Here is a 17,148-nt window from a genome sequence, read left to right on the forward strand (position 1 = left end):
TTAGACATGTATTCTCCTCCAGAGTCGGATCTAAATATAGCTATATTGTTTTGAAATTGGTTTTGAATAAGAATATGAAATTCTTTAAAATTGTTGAAGACATCGGATTTATTTTTAATAATGTATACCCATGTATATCTAGTAAAGTCATCAACAAAACTAACATAGTAAGAGTAGCCTCCCTTGGACAGAACGGGTGCCGGTCCCCATACATCGGAATGCACAAGTTCAAAAGGTCTTTTTGACACAAAATTACTATGAGAATACGGAAGCGAATGAATTTTTCCAAGGATACAATCATTGCATGTGAATGTATTTGTATTACAAAATTTTTCCAAAAAAGGAAAGAGATACAATTTAGAAACACTAGGATGTCCAAGTCTTTTATGCCAAGTCTCAATATCTTTGGATTGAACATGATTACAAAATGATTTGGTTGGCAATGACAAAAAATCCATATAATAAAGATCCCCTCTTCTATGGCCTTGCCCAATCCGCTTCCCGGACCGGAGATCCTGCACATAGCAATGGGTAGGTGAAAAAGTGACATTACATTCAAAATCGGTAATTTGGGAAACGGAAAATAGATTTAAATTAAGTTTTGGAATAATTCGAATTTTGGGAACAAAAAATTCTTTGTTTTCATTATAAATTTTCTCAAGATTCCCAATGCCTTCAACATCCAAGGATGTTCCATCAGCAGTGGAGACAAAAGATTTAAATTTGTTGAGACTTGTTTTTGATAAGAGTGATGCATTCGGAGTCATATGAAAGGAGGCACCCGAATCAAGAATCCAAGAGGTCATACCTGGGAAGGAGGAGATAGCGGCGCCGGAAGTGGATGGTGTAGAAGAAAACTGAGAGGAGCTCATCTTCATGAATTGTTGAAGCGTTTCGGTAAGATGAGCAAGAGACTCTTTTATGTCACCATCTTTCTTTGAGTCTTCATTTGGAGGAACTTCACCAACGGAGGCCACCTTCTTTTTAAATCTTGGGCAATCCGGACGAATGTGGCCCGGTTCATTACAATTATGGCAAATGATTTTCCTTCCTCCACCACTATTATTTTTGAAGAAATGAGGAGGTTTGTATGGCCTTACATTGTTGCCGGGTCTAGATACGGCATGAACTTCATCAACATCTCGTTTTAATGCCAAACGAGTCTCTTCTTGACATAAGTCGGCTAAAATATCACTTAGAGGAGTAGAGGCCCTATGGAGAAGGGATCCTCTAAGTTGCTCAAATTCGGGGCGAAGCCCATGAATAAATTGGAAAAATCTTTCTTTTTCCATTTGCTCTTGCCTCATAGCAATAGCACTACCCTCCCATTGGGGTTCGAGAAGGACAAGTTCATCCCATAAAGAGGATAGGGCACTATAGTAGTCCCTAATACTCATATCACCTTGTTTAGTAGCTCTTACCTTTTCTTGTAGGAAGAAATGCCTAGCAAGGTCTCTTTGAGTGTACATGCCTTTCATAAAGAACCAAGCTTCATTAGCCTTCTTGAATTTGGCGAGATTTGCACAAATCTTTAATTCAACATTGTTCATGAACCATGCTAAAATTTTAGAATGCTCACTTTCCCAATCTTCTAATTTAGAAGAGTAATCAAGAATAGCCTTCTCTTTTTCCTCTTCGTTCAAAGCTTTTTCCTCATTACCTTCAAACTTAGTCAACTTCAATTGTGGTTCCGGAATGGTTCCACATACATAACCCCAAAGTTTTTTACCTTTGAGATTGTTTTCCATGGCGGCCGCCCACATGCGATAATTGGTCCCATCCAATTTGAATGAGAGGTCGATTTTTGCATCCTTGTTGGCCATTTGTAGAAGAGGAATATAAATGCACTAAAGAGAAGGATATTACTTGACAAAAGAAGATCCGATGAAGCTTTATCAACCAAGGCTTTGATACCATGTAATGAAGTGCCGGATGAAGTCTCCAAGAGCAAAACAAGAGAGCACGCACATACACAAATAGCCACTAATGGGCAAAAGAACAACACAACCACTTAAAGTGGTAAGGCACCCAAAAGAAGAGGAAAAATATATATTCCACTCAAAAGGCTTCAAAGAAGCATACATTACAATGGGGAGAAACCCCTTTATTTATAGACAAAAGAGGAGGCCTTGGAAGGGCTCCTAGAGGGACGTTGGAGCCCTTCCAACGGTCATAAATATGACCGTTGGATGCTCCAACGTCCCCCTAGGTGGGGCCCATTCCAAGGAGGAAAAGGAAAAGAATAAAGAAAATAAAAAAGAAAGAAAAAAAAGGAAATAAAAGAAAAGGAGAAAAAAATACAATATGCGATAAGAAGTAAAAAGACTGTTTTACCCCTATATGGGTCTATTTACAAAAGATATAAATATATATATTTATATATGTAGATAGACACATAGACATATATATAATTAATATATATATGTGTATGTGTCGAGATCTATATATATAAATATATATATGTACAATATATTTTAACAATGATCACAAGCACAAGTAGGTCACCAAGGACACAAGCACAATATGGCTAGTAGTCCTAGCTACAATAAAAAAATCAAAAATATATAGAACAAAAAAATACATATATACAAGTATATACACATACATACATATATATATATATATATATATATATACAAACATGAGTATGTATACAAATAAGTACATACATAAATATATATATATATGTACACCTTTACAATGAGAGTGTGGTATAGAAGTTGGGTGGTGAAACCCAAGTTTTGGTGTACCCCAGTGTGCCCCCACCCTAAACCATCCAATCAAATAAACAAATGACCAAAAAAGCCCCACAGATCTGAACTACATGGTATGTTTAATAAAATGCATGATTTGGATCACATCATTGCAATGTGCATGAATGCTTTTTAAGGGTTGAAAAAATCAACAGCTTACAATGCACTGTCTAACATGTTCATAGGACCAGATTAAGTAAAAGGGATGTTCTTGACCTTGGGGCACACCATCCAACTTCTAAGATATATATACATATATATCAGTCACCTGTATAGTTAAAGGTAATTTCTCGGCAAGGGTATTTCTCAGAGAGATTTTCAAAAGTTGATATATCTCGGGAATATCGCGGGAGTTTAAAATTTTGAAAAAATATAAATAACAACAAAAAAGCTAAGAAAATAATAATTTTTTGCATTATTTTTCTTCCAAAAATATAAAGAAACATGTTTTAAAGGTTTTTAAATATAAAAGAAACAAAAAAAAGGAAATGCAAACTTAAAATTTAAAAAAGAAAAAGTTTTTCCCAAGATTATTGCGATATTATCATGATATTTTGTCTTCTGGAGAAATTTTGAAAATATCGCGAGATATTACCTTTAATATCGGCGGCCTTAAAATATTGGTATTTCTCATGATATTTTCAAAATATCGTCGATATCGGTGACAGTGATATATATATATATATATATAGAGAGAGAGAGAGAAAGGTGTAGGGTCAAACTCACAAAGAGTTTCGCATCCATAAGAAAAAAAGAGTTTTAGAGGTGGTTGTGACCGCCGCTAAATTCCCTTTTTTAATACTCTTGGTGTGTGTTTGCGCGTCTGGCTTGCGTTCAATTTTTTTGGGTCCGACGATACTATATATATATATATATATATATATATATATATATATATATATATATATATATATATATATATATATATATATGTATATATATATATCATGGTAACTGATATTGCCGATAGTTTAAAAATATCGCGATATAATCGGTTTTTCAAGGTTAGATAATATTTTCCCAAGAAATTCCCAAGATTTTCAAAAAAACATCTTTTTTTATATGTTTAAGTATTTTTTTCTACTTTCTATTATATTCTAAACACTTTTCTACTTATTTTTTTAGATTTTTTAAAGAAAAATACTATAAAACCTTTTATTTCTTATCTTTTTTTATTCATTATATTTTCTCAAAATTCAAAATTACCAATATTTTCTTGAGATTATATTATAAACCATGTTTTGAAAAAAAAAAACTCCCAAGAAAAACACCTTGAAAAAATTTGTCGATATCGATATTGGTGACTATGATAAATATATATATGTGTGTGTGTGTGTGTGCGCGCGTGTGTGTGTCTATGTGTGTGTGTTACCAGTATTGTATTGTATCATACGATACGATATCTTGTATTGTTGTATTATTAGGTGAACTAATACGATATATCATATATCATAAAAAATAGGGTTATCGGTCTATATCATATAGTACAAGGTTGTATCGTATTGTATCATATGATACCCCATGTATCATACGAGTCTACCTCTTTTTTTCTTGTTTACTTTTTTGGTGCCAAAAAAGAGGTGATCAGCCACTTTGTGTTCACTGTGCCCAAACCTCATTTCCAAGTATACTCACTGATTTTTTAAATCAAAACCACCATAAAAATTTGGGATTTTGCTAAATCCAAGCCCTAAGAGCGTGATTCACCGCAAATCTCACTCATTTTCATCCTACCCAACCTTTTTTAGCATCTAACCCTCAAAATCGAGCCCTAAGAGTTTGACCTGAGTAAGATTGAAGTTAAGAGGAAGGCTCAAAATACCCAAACCAAGGATAAATTCATTTCTTTTGATGTTGTCTTAATATATGTTTTTTACTTTTTACTTTAACCCTTTTTTTAGCCCTAAATGTGTCGTTGATATTGGTTTTTTTCCTTTTCATCCTAAATGTTCTTAAAATCTCAAAATTGTGCCCTAAAGGTCGATGGATGATGGAGGATGTGGCTCAAAGCCTCAAATGATTCAGCATGGGAATAATTGAAAACCAGACAATTTAATGACGGTTTTTGAGAGGGATAATAAAGTGTAACTTTTGCAATTTTGTAATGTATGGCATATTGCATAGATTTAAATGTCACATAGTAGGGCAAAGATACTCCACTATGTCGTATTCCCTCTAATGTTCATGTCAAGCTTCTTACGAGTCTCATAGAAGATAATAAAAAAAGTACAAGTACGTGCAGCATTCATCAAAGAAAATTTGCTAGTAGTTCCTAATTCAGAAGATAAGGGTGAACCATCAATGTCCCGGGCTAGTGGATGTTGTAGCAAATGGAGAAAATCATTGAGTTGATACATACATATATATGTGTGTTTTTTGAGCTTTAGTTTGTAACTTTGTATGGCTTTTTTTTAGTCCTATCATTGTGTTATGTAAAGTTGTAAACCTCTTGAAATTTGTATGTAGTGATATTTTATTTTAACTTTTAACTAATTGCATGTCATAATTAGATTTAGCAATGGCTCAATATGCTGATGCCCTCACACGGCAGCTTTGTGAGGTTGTTGACGATCAAGATCGACGTGATGTTTTGAGACATAGATTATGTCATTCATTGATAAGTGGGTATTTTCATCACATTAAGCTGCACATTCTTTGGGAACCTAGTGCATCTTTGCAACCTATGTTACATGGGTGCGGGTGCGGGTGCGGGTGCGGGTGCGGGGATTCGGCACTTCCAAAAAACCCGGGTGCGGTGGTGCGGCAGGGGCAAAAATGTAAATATATATATATATATATATATATATATATATATATATATATTATGTATAGTGTATATGTATGAGGTCCATGACATTTATGCCCAACTTACTTTTTACCATTTTTTTTATCTTATATGGTTGTCCCCAAAGATGATTGTGGAGCCTGATTTATTGTTTTTGCCCTTGCAGGAAGGGGGGTCCGAGGGCTCCCCCCGGCGCGGGTCCCCCCCCCAAAGATTTTTTTTTAAATTTCGCAGCCCATTTCATAGGGCAAAAAAAAATTTAAAAAAAAAAATCCAAAAAAAAAGGACAAAATGATCCTGGGTGCGGTCAACGCACCCAGGGTCGGGTTGACCGCACCCGCGTCGAGTCGCGTCGATGCGGGTGTGGCACCCTGCTAGCCGAATCCCTGTGACATAGTTTGCAACTATGTATATGAGCTCCAGATGATGTACGTGTTACAATATCTGCCAATTTGAATGAGAGATATAGAAAGAGGAAAGTAAGATTACAATAAGTGTTGTGTGTAGGGTATTCATACACTGACACGAGAAAATACAAATCATGAATCAAATGAAGAGCAATAGGAGGCACAAGCCGTACAACAAATGTCATTTTCAATTATGGGCGCGGAATGTTTGATAATGAAGACGACTAATGAGTAGTTGTTTTGAATTTTTGACATTTTGTCATGTAGTGAACTACGTTATTAACTTTATGAGTTTATGTAATGAATTTCAAGTTATGAGTTTTGTTGTATAGTCTTTTGAATTTTGTAATCATGTAGCGAACTATGCTTCTACATTCTATCATCTATTTTATGACTTTATGTAGTGAATTACAAAACTCTATTTCATATTAATGACATGTCAATAGTCTTTGTTTATTTTTATTTGATTACTTGATTTTTAATTATTGTACTCATTCTTAAATTTATTTTTTTCTTCAATTCTAAGTTCTAAATTTATTTCTTAATTTTTAGATTCTTTCCAGATTTCTTGTGATTTTTTTGCAAAATTTAAGTGTTTTTTTCTCCTGTATCTTACAGTACAATATGATACGGTACACCTGTATCCTGAGCTTTTCTGATACAAGTTTGGATACAATATGTACAACATTGTGTGTGTGTGTGTATGTGACACGAATAAGTATTGTATCGCAAAAAATCACATCTGATAAATCCTTATAAAACTATTTAAAGCAAGTTTCATTTCACAGCTAGGTGTGTTACTATATGTGAATTTGAACTACTACTCATGAGATAATCAAAACTCATTCACGTTGTGCTAAGTTAAAAACAAAAGATTGTATACTAAAAAAGAGATGAACAATACCTAAACAAATCTAATAAATAGGCCAAGTACTTGAACAATTAGATAAAATAAATAAATAAATAAAGAGGACAACTTGGAGAGTGATTATAGTATGAAAGAAGCACAGAGAATAGGAGAGACGTTACTTTTATTTGTGCATTCCCATTCAATGTAGGCACATCGACCTTTCCACCAAGAGTGGCCTAATAAAACAACACACAACAGGTCATCGCACATAAAGACAATCTCATTTCAAAATAAATAATTTTATAATGTTTAAAATTGTTGTGGTAAATGACCTTTTTTGCTTATAAAAAAAGGGCTCTTTTTGCAAATTGGTGCCATCAACTTTTAAAAAATTGCTGTCAGAAACTCATAAAATGACAATGAACACAATTCAGAAGTAGAAAAGGATAAATTCAGCACTTATGAAGAAGTTAACATCTATTTCAAGGTGCAGCAGTTCATGTGAATCTAAATGGCTGCTGTTATTGTCATTGGGCAATAATCATAACAGCAGTCAAGCTTCCCTATTTTTTAATACAGAAAATATTGAAACAAACAATGATGAAAAAAGCTGGTGGAAAATTTGTATCCTATTTTGCTCTGTTCCTTCGGTGCATGGACATGCATGTGTACATTTCAAACATATTCAAAACAAGCATCCAAGCATAAATAAATGAACTCAGTTACATCTCCAGCAGTTGGATCTACATTGCATGTCAGAGTATGAGCAACTTGAAGACAATGTGTGGGCAAGATTCCATTTTCAAATATCACTTGATCAGGCAGGTGCACAGGTCCAGCTTATGGAGGGCAGGATATGTAGCTCCAGTTAGTCCCTTTGCAGATAATAGACCAAAAGGCAAATAAAACGGTGAAGAAAAAAATAAAGTAATAAAATAAGACAACTCAAGGCAGACTCACATTTAAACTATGCAGCATAACATATAAATGGGAAAAGACTAACAAATTCATTTGATGCAAAAATCCCTGCAGCCCTTTAAATTTGTGGTACAGATGAAAGGCCTACATCCTCCAGTAACATTGAGAATGACAGTACCTATATTTTGCCTTTCAAAGCTTCTCAGAAGCTGAAGATGCACAAGAAATAGAAGTGGCTTCAAAACTAAAATGTCCAACAAGTAAACAAATCAGAAGAACCACTACCACTTGTCACCATGGTACACACTCAAACCATATAAATTTTCCAATACACAGAGAACAATCAACAAACTAGGGGAATGATGTGCAAATATATTAGTTTAAGTGTTCAACACAGTCTGACTCTGATTCCCAGACCATCAAGATTCAAGAACTTTCACCTGTGTGAAGCTGATTCGAGCATCCACATATATGTCAGAACCATCTCTAACAAAAACAGCATCTTTAGCAACCTACAAATAACAATTAGAAGGTTCAAACAAACAGTCATATGAAACAACTCCCATAACTAACTCTATTAATCAAGAAATAGCCAATGTCAGGCACGGTTGGCATGACACAAAAATTTCAAAAAACACGGGTTCGGAGGTGTCATTTAATATATATATATATATATAACACTTTTAATGTTATAACTGATAATGTATAACCATTTGGTATAAGTTTTAAGGCCCTTTTAAACTTGCACAATTTTCGGACTTGGTAGGAGTTGGCCGAGTCCTAACTTGGACCATAATAGTCAAGTGTGGGTTGGCCACACCCGTCGCACCATGTTGATGAAATGAAATATGCGGAAAAGAAATGTATGTCCTACAATGGACATTCACACATAGAAATCAAAGAACAAGTCCAAAAGAGGACATACACAAAAGCCAATAATGGCTAGAAAGCATAAAATCTTATAAATGCACAAAAGGGCTTAAAGAAGCCACCCATTACAAAGGGGGAGACCCCACTTATTTATAGGCAAGAGAGGAGTGAGGGAGAGTTAGAGAAAAGCAAGAGAGAGGGACCATTGGGAGTCCCAACAAGGAGTCGTTGGGCTCCCAACGGTCACAATTGTGACCGTTGGGGGCCCAACGACTCTTTGTTGGGGGCCCCAATGGCTGTGCATTAAATGCACAAAAAAGAAATAAAAAAACAAAAAAAAAAAAGGAAAAAATAGAAAAAGAAAAAGGAAAAAAGAAGAAAAGGAAAAAGTCTAAAATGCCCCTATTGGGCGAGATTACAAAACTACCCCTTATCGGGTAGTGAATGAGAACTATATTTATATTTATATATATATATATATATATATATATATATATAAATATAGGTATTACATATATTTTAACACCCTCCCTCAAGCTTTACGGGGATACAACGGAAAGCTTGTTGAGAAGAAACATGAAACGAGGAGCAGCAAGAGCTTTGGTGAAAAAGTCCGCCAACTGGTACTCGGATGTGACATAGGGCAGTGCTATGGTTCCTTTTAGGTATTCATCTCGAACATAGTGGCAATCCATCTCAATGTGTTTAGTACGCTCATGGAAGGTGTGGTTGCTTGCAATATAGATAGCACTCTTGTTATCGCAACACATCTTCGAAGGAATTGAGATGATGATGCCCATATCACAGAGGAGACTTCTAAGCCACACAAGCTCCATGGTTGTAGTGGTCATTGCACGATATTCGGCTTCAGTTGAGGACAATGATACTTTATGCTGCTTCTTGCATCTCCAAGAAATCATAGAGTCACCTAGGAAAACACAAAAACCAGTGGTTGAGACTCTATCATTGGGATTTCCTCCCTAATCAGCATCTGTATAAGCAATTAAATCAAGGGATGATGAAGAGGAAAGAAAAACTCCCTTAGTTATGGTGTTTTTAATATATCTGACAATTCTTAAGACTGCACTCATGTGCACAGTTGTAGGTGCATGTTGAAACTGACTGACGGAGTGAACTGCATGAGCTATGTCTGGCCGAGTGATGGATAAGTATGTCAGAGACCCAACGAGTTGACGGTAGGGAGTAGGATTCTCAAGAAGTGTCCCATCTTCCAGTCTCAGCTTTGCATTGATAACCTCAGGGGTTTCTGTCTTCTTATCATCCGAAATTCCAGACTTGGCACAGATGTCAGCAGCAAGTTTCATCTGAGAGAGGATGTACCCTCGAGGTGAATATGCAACTTCAATACCTAGAAAATATCTTAAGAAACCAAGGTCAGACATGTCAAAATTTTCTTTTAAAATTTTCTTAATATCATGGATTCCTTGCTCATCACTCCCAGTGATGATCATATCATCAACATATAGTAGTAAAATAACTACAGAGGACCCTGCACTTTTCACAAATAACGCATTGTCAGTATAACATGAACGAAAATTTAAGCTAGTCATTACAGTACTAAATCTGTCATGCCAAGCTTTCGGAGCTTGTTTTAACCCATATAGTGTCTTTTTTAGTTTAAGAATTTTGTTTTCACCAATAGATACTCCTGGTGGAGGATCCATATAGACCTTTTCACTTAGTTCGCCATTAAGAAATGTGTTCTTAACATCCAATTGATAGATAGGCCATTTTTTAACGGATGCAACCGCAATAAGAGTCCTAACACTAGTCATTCTAGCTACGGGAGCAAAGGTTTCTTCATAGTCTATTCCGTACTCTTGATCATATCCTTTGGCTACCAACCTAGCTTTATAACGTTCTAATGACCCATCACTTTTAGTTTTAATTTTGAAGACCCATCTACATCCAATAGACTTCTTTCCAGTGGGTAATGAGGTTATTTCCCAAGTTTTAGCCTTTTCAAGGGTACTAAGTTCAAGTTTCATAGCTTCAACCCATTGAGGAATGTTTTTGACTTCATTATAGTGTGACGGTTCATGATAAGAGTGTAATGCAATTAGGCATGCCCTATATTTAGGTGTTAGGGACTCATAGGAAACAAACCTATTAGGAGGATTGGAGATCCGGCTAGATCTTCTTAAAGAGGTTTCTTCTATGTTGGAATTTTGAGAATATTTTTCTAAAGCGCTAATGGGAGTTTCTTGACCACGCCTAGCATAGGTTTGAATGGACCTATTTTCAACATCATTACTTGCATTTTCAACATTACTAAGAGGAGTATCCTCTAAATCATTAGGAACATCCTCTTCGTGAGGAGTCACATCTTCTTGAGAGAGAAGATCAAATAAGAAAGCATATTCGCTTTCATCAATATCTTTATTTTTCTCAAAACCGTTCTCATTTTCTAAAAATGTAACATCTTTGGATACATATAGTTTGTTGCTTTTGGGATCGAAGCACCTAAAACCCTTTTGATTCTCTCTGTATCCTAAGAACACACATTCGATAGCCTTGGGAGATAACTTATCTCTTTTATGTGTAAGGACAAAGCACTTACACCCAAAAATTCTTAATCTATTAAAATCGGGTGTTCTTTCAAAAAGTTTTTCATATGGAGATATATTTTGTAGGGATGAGGATATCATTCTATTTATCAAATAAGTGGAGGTTAAGGCGGTTTCGGCCCAATAGCATTTTGGAATTTCTTTGGAAATAAGAAGAGTCCTAGTGGTTTCCAAGATGTGTCTATGCTTTCTTTCGGCTAGACCGTTTTGTTGGGGAGTCCTAGGACATGACATTTGATGACAAATTCCATTGGTTTTCAAATATTCTTGAAATTCATTTGATAGATATTCTCCACCGGAGTCGGATCGAAGAATGGAGATATTAGTTGAAAATTGATTTTTGACAATCATATGAAATTTTTTAAAGAAGTTAAAAACTTCGGATTTTAGATTGAGAAAATAGATCCACACATATCGAGTGAAATCATCAATGAAAGTAACATAATATGAGTATCCTCCTTTTGATATGACCGGAGAAGGACCCCAAACATCCGAATGAACTAATTCAAAGGGTCTTTTTGACACAAATGTTCTCTTTGGAAATGGGGTGGATTTCATTTTTCCAAAAATACAACTCTTGCAAACAAAATGTTTCTCATTACAAAATTTCTTTCCAAAGGGAAAGGAGTACATTTTTGAGAAGCTTGGATGTCCAAGTCTTTGATGCCAAGTTTCTATATTTTTATCTTGGACATGATTACAAAATGAGTTAGTAGGAAGTTTCAAGTGGGTCATGTAGTAGAGATCTCCCCTCCTATGGCCTTGCCCAATCCGCTTCCCGGACTGGAGATCCTGTATAGAACAATCCTTGGTTGAGAAGGAGATTTCACATCCATGATCACATATTTGGGAGACCGATAAAAGATTTAAATTAAGTTGAGGTACAACTCTTACATTTGGCACAAAAAAATCTTTTGAAAAATCTAAGGTTCCAAAACTTTTAACTTGTAAAGAGGTACCATCGGCGGTGGAAACAAAGGAATTTTTGGAGTTGCTATATACATTGGATAGTCCATTTTCAATAGGGGTCATATGAAAAGATGCTCCAGAGTCAAGGATCCAAGAAGGCGTACCTGGAGGAGAAGAAGAGGCAATGGCGGCTCCCAAAGTTGATGGCGACTTGAGTAGAATTTGTAGTGCTTCGGATAGTTAAGCAAGGGAGAAGGACTCTTTCCCTTTCATTGTCTCCTCCTTCTTTTGTGGGATTTCTTCAATAATAGCAACTTTACCTTTTGGAGGATCATTTATCTTTGGACAATTAGGTCTTATATGACCCGGTTCTTGACAATGATGGCAAATGGCTTTCCTATAATTGCCATTATAGTTATTTTGCCTCCCAAAGTGTGGAGGCTTATATGCTTTCATATGATTGCCGGGTTTAGACACGGCAATAACTTCATCTCCTCCTTTAATCATGCCAAGACGTGTTTCTTCTTGGCATATTTCGGCTATGGCATCTTCCAATGGAAGTGGTTTGGATCTATGAAGGAGGGAGGACCTAACTTGTTCATATTCGGGCCTAAGCCCATGTAAAAATTGGAAAAAGTGTTCTTTCTCCATTTGTTCTCTCCTCATTTCAACATCTTCACTTGATACCCATTTGGGTTCAAGAAGGGATAGCTCATCCCACAAAGGGCCAAGAGTGCTATAGTAATCTCTTACACTCATTTCACCTTGCTTAATGGTACGAATTTTTTCTTGGATGAAGAATTGACGAGCAAGGTCTTTTTGGGTATACATACCTTTCATAAAGAACCATGCTTCATTTGCTAGGCGGAATTTAGCAATGTTGGCGCAAATCTTTAACTCCACGTTGTTCATAAACCATGCAAGAATTTTTGCATGCTTACTTTCCCAATCTTCTACCTTGGATTGGTGATCTTCAATAGCTTTCATGCGAGCATTTCCTTCTAGAGCTTTTTCTTGATCACCATCAATTTTCGTAAGTTGAAGTTGAGGTTCCCTAATGGTGCCCATAACGTATCCCCAAAGCTTTTTACCTTTGAGGTTGTTCTCCATGGCAGCGGCCCACATCATGTAGTTAGTACCATTGAGCTTGAAGGAGAGATCAATCTTTTGTTCTCCTTCCATTATATAATCAAGAATGGAGGACAAACAAAGAGAGATAAAACAAGACAACTAGCAATATGAATCAAGAGCACAACCAAGGCTCTGATACCATGAAATGAAATATGCGGAAAAGAAATGTATGTCCTACAATGGACATTCACACATAGAAATCAAAGAACAAGTCCAAAAGAGGACATACACAAAAGCCAATAATGGCTAGAAAGCATAAAATCTTATAAATGCACAAAAGGGCTTGAAGAAGCCACCCATTACAAAGGGGGAGACCCCACTTATTTATAGGCAAGAGAGGAGTGAGGGAGAGTTAGAGAAAAGCAAGAGAGAGGGACCATTGGGAGTCCCAACAAGGAGTCGTTGGGCTCCCAACGGTCACAATTGTGACCGTTGGGGGCCCAACGACTCTTTGTTGGGGCCCCCAATGGCTGTGCATTAAATGCACAAAAAAGAAATAAAAAAACAAAAAAGAAAAAGGAAAAAATAGAAAAAGAAAAAGGAAAAAAGAAGAAAAGGAAAAAGTCTAAAATGCCCCTATTGGGAGAGATTACAAAACTACCCCTTATCGGGTAGTGAATGAGAACTATATTTATATATATATATATATATATATATATATATATATATAAATATAGGTATTACATATATTTTAACAGTTGACACCGGTGCTTCAACCCTCTTGAAGAGTTCATGTGACAAGCAAAAGCATTCAAATGCAAAATCTACCCCATATTAATCAGAAAAATGCTTTCAGAAGATCACACAAGTTGACAGACTAACTGGAAATACCAGTCTGTGAATCAAACGCGATACAAGCCCCCGCACGGGGACCGTTTTGTCCCCTCACGGGTTTGTACTACGAGTTAAATGCATTCCAAGGGTGTTCAAATGTTCAGAACAAGGGATCCATACACACATGAATATATATTTAATACAGTCGATTGTAGCTATAATCTAGTTGAAATTTGAAATTTCACAATGCAAGTCATTTTGACTCAATCTAACCTCATAGATGTGTTCAGTGTGGTCGATTTAGTGGGAAATGACAATTGAATCATTTTTTTTTAATAAAAAACAATTGCAGCAAATCTTATATATATAGGGTTAATATTTGATGCTATTGAAGGCACCAAATTATATGGAACTATTAAGCTGGAAATCATAGGTTCAAGCTTTATCTACTCAATATGACCAGATAGATGTGTTAAGGAAGGTTTGTCTACTAAGGATCAAACCTTGGATTGTGTTATTTCAATCTAAAAATATAATTTTTTGAGTCATGAAATTTTAATGCATTGTAGACCATTAATTTTTGAAGCCCTTAAAAAATGTGCTTGTGTCGCAATCATATGATTCAAAACTCATTGCCCGATAAAAAAACATTGTAGATTACATCCATAATATTTAATTTATAAAAAAATATAAAACCTATGATTTTCAGGTCAATGGTTCCGTATAATTTGGTGCCTTCAATAGCACCAAATATGAACCCATATATATAAATAAAATAGAGAGAGAGAAGGTGGTAGCTGCTAACACCTTATCATAGCACTAGCAGCGCACCACGCGCAATCATCAGATCATGTGCGATCTGAAGGTAGTGTGCACTGAAGTCACAAGAAACGACTTTTAGCGGCTGCAGCGACCGCCACCAGAGGCCTTTTTGGCAGAAAAAATTAAAGAGCAGACGCGCATCCACTCGTAGTGCACTGAGAAGGTGGTTAGCAGCTCTCTCTCTCTCTCTCTCTCTCTCTCTCTCTCTCTCTCTCTCTCTCTCTCTCTCTCCCTTAATTCTGTATAGCGCGTTAGCAGGCATCTGTGTTCGGATCCAAATAAATACACTTTCTGTCTATCCAGTCGGTCTGTCGAGTGTCATATGTTATATAATCTCTGGAGTGATTTTTTTATCATCTCTCGAAGGGAGGGGACGCTTTCTTTCGACCCCCAATCTGGTTTTCCAGTGGAACTTCGTCGAATGATTGAGTAGGCCTAGCTTTTCAAAGCTGCTCCCAGCTCACACTATGGTGGAGGAGGTGTCATGAAGATCTAGGAGTGTGAGCAGTAAGAGCTGAAAGGCTCCCATACTGTTTGGAGGTCAGGGTGCATAGATGCCAAACCTGATGGGATGTCTATTTGCATACCCTGGGGCAGACGTTAGTGCCCAACTAGTGTCTTAGTTTCACCATGAATATCATACTATAGCCAGTAGTTCCCGCTAGGAGTTGAGTCTGAACTGGCGAACCAAAGTCACTTTGGAACCATACTTCCTACAGCTAAAATGTGTCCAACACGCTATACTGAATCCCCCGCTGACCTTTGGGGACTGAGTGGTATATATATATATATATGTATATATATATATAGAGTAGGGCGTAGCATCGAAACCTCGGAGGGTCGAACAGCGTAGGATACGCCTCGCATCTGCTGCACGCAAAAATGACCCTTTAGCAACAATCAATGGCGCGCTCTTGTTTGACCAACATCAGATGCTTAAAAGCGTCTAACGTTACACTGTCTCCTATATATATATATATCATAGTCACCTGTATCGTTAAAGGTAATTTCTCGGCGAGGGTATTTCTCGGAGAGATTTTCAAAAGTTGATAAATCTCGGGAATATCTCGTAAGTTTAAAAAATTGAAACAAAAATATAAATAACAACAAAAAATCTAAGAAAATAATAAGTTTTGCATTGTTTTTCTTTCAAAAATATAAAGAAACATGTTTTAAAGGTTTTAAAATATAAAAGAAACAAAAAAATAGGAAATGCAAACTTAAAATAAAAATTTATTTTTTTCTCAAAAAAATCGCAATATTATCATGATATTTTGTTTCTGCTGATATTTTGAAAATATCACGATATTTCAAAATATTGGCAATATCAGTGACAGTATATATATATATATAGGGGTGCAAAATTATTTTAATGGACCAGCCTAATTAATACCAAATCATCACAGGACCTATAACAGCAAAATATGAAATAGGGATGCACTGATACTGTTTGCGGAAATACTCCACAAATCAGAAAATTACATTAAAAAAATTGACTATCAATACAGATGCACCGATATAAGCACTCTCAGGCATGTTTCAATCACCCAGCAATTAATAAAGCATTTTGCCATTCTAGGCAGAATAAAAAAGAAGCCTGTATGTAGTATCATGCTTCTTTTATATGAAAAATAGATACATAAGCACTCTTTTAGCAAAGTTGAATTTAACTTTTAAATTATACAACACCATTGATCTTGCCAATTACAATACACACCATAACTTTCTAAACATAGAAACACTGAAAAATGAAAAGCATACAAAGTTTGTACCTTTATTTTAATGATCAAATTTCCTGAAGGAATGCCATGCCTACCGCTATTACCAGCTTTTGGAACACGGATTGAATCCCCATAATCAATACCTGCAATGCAGATTACACTTTTTTTTAAGTATTAACAAATATTATCCAGGTATCATCTAAAAGATCTGACGTATAGAACTTTATTGCATCTGTCCTCATGAAACAATCAAGGATCTAACATGATGCTGAAATAACAAATTTCACCGACAACTCTAAAGGACAGGCCAACAGGCACATTCATCGTTCTCCTTGTTTACCATGGCATATACAAGAGAAACTATTTGAAAATCACGTGCTACTAGCACGTTGTGTCCAATCACAGTCTAATGCCAAATTTTACCATTATCATTCTCATGTTTATTGTATCAATTTTTTCTGCATTTTTTCTCAGAAATTCTCCACCGTAGACTTTTGACATGTTATTTTCCCCTCATTTCTTACTTTTTTTCATTTATCATGTGCCCCTTTTTCTTTATCTGTCATATCGGAAGTGTATAAAATTTTGTTTTTTACATTACCCAATAATTCCTCCTTCCT

The 17,148-nt window shown here is 35.8% G+C and overlaps 1 protein-coding gene across 3 annotated transcripts in view; it reads right to left on the reverse strand.

Moving 5' to 3' along the window:
- Positions 1-17,148, reverse strand: part of LOC149816216 (chaperone protein dnaJ 1, mitochondrial-like) — a 55,682-nt gene that overhangs the window by 17,039 nt on the left and 21,495 nt on the right. For all 3 annotated transcript variants that reach the window (XM_089986605.1, XM_089986606.1, XM_089986604.1), the window contains exons 13-15: positions 16,580-16,671; positions 8,154-8,225; positions 6,975-7,031 (exon numbers count right to left, since the gene is read on the reverse strand). In XM_089986605.1, the coding sequence (XP_089842731.1) occupies positions 6,975-7,031; positions 8,154-8,225; positions 16,580-16,671 (221 nt within the window). The remainder of the gene's footprint in view (positions 1-6,974; positions 7,032-8,153; positions 8,226-16,579; positions 16,672-17,148) is intronic.

This window comes from Nuphar pumila, chromosome 14, assembly GCF_984573655.1.
Source record: "Nuphar pumila chromosome 14, dmNupPumi1.hap1.1, whole genome shotgun sequence".
Taxonomy (NCBI): domain Eukaryota; kingdom Viridiplantae; phylum Streptophyta; class Magnoliopsida; order Nymphaeales; family Nymphaeaceae; genus Nuphar; species Nuphar pumila.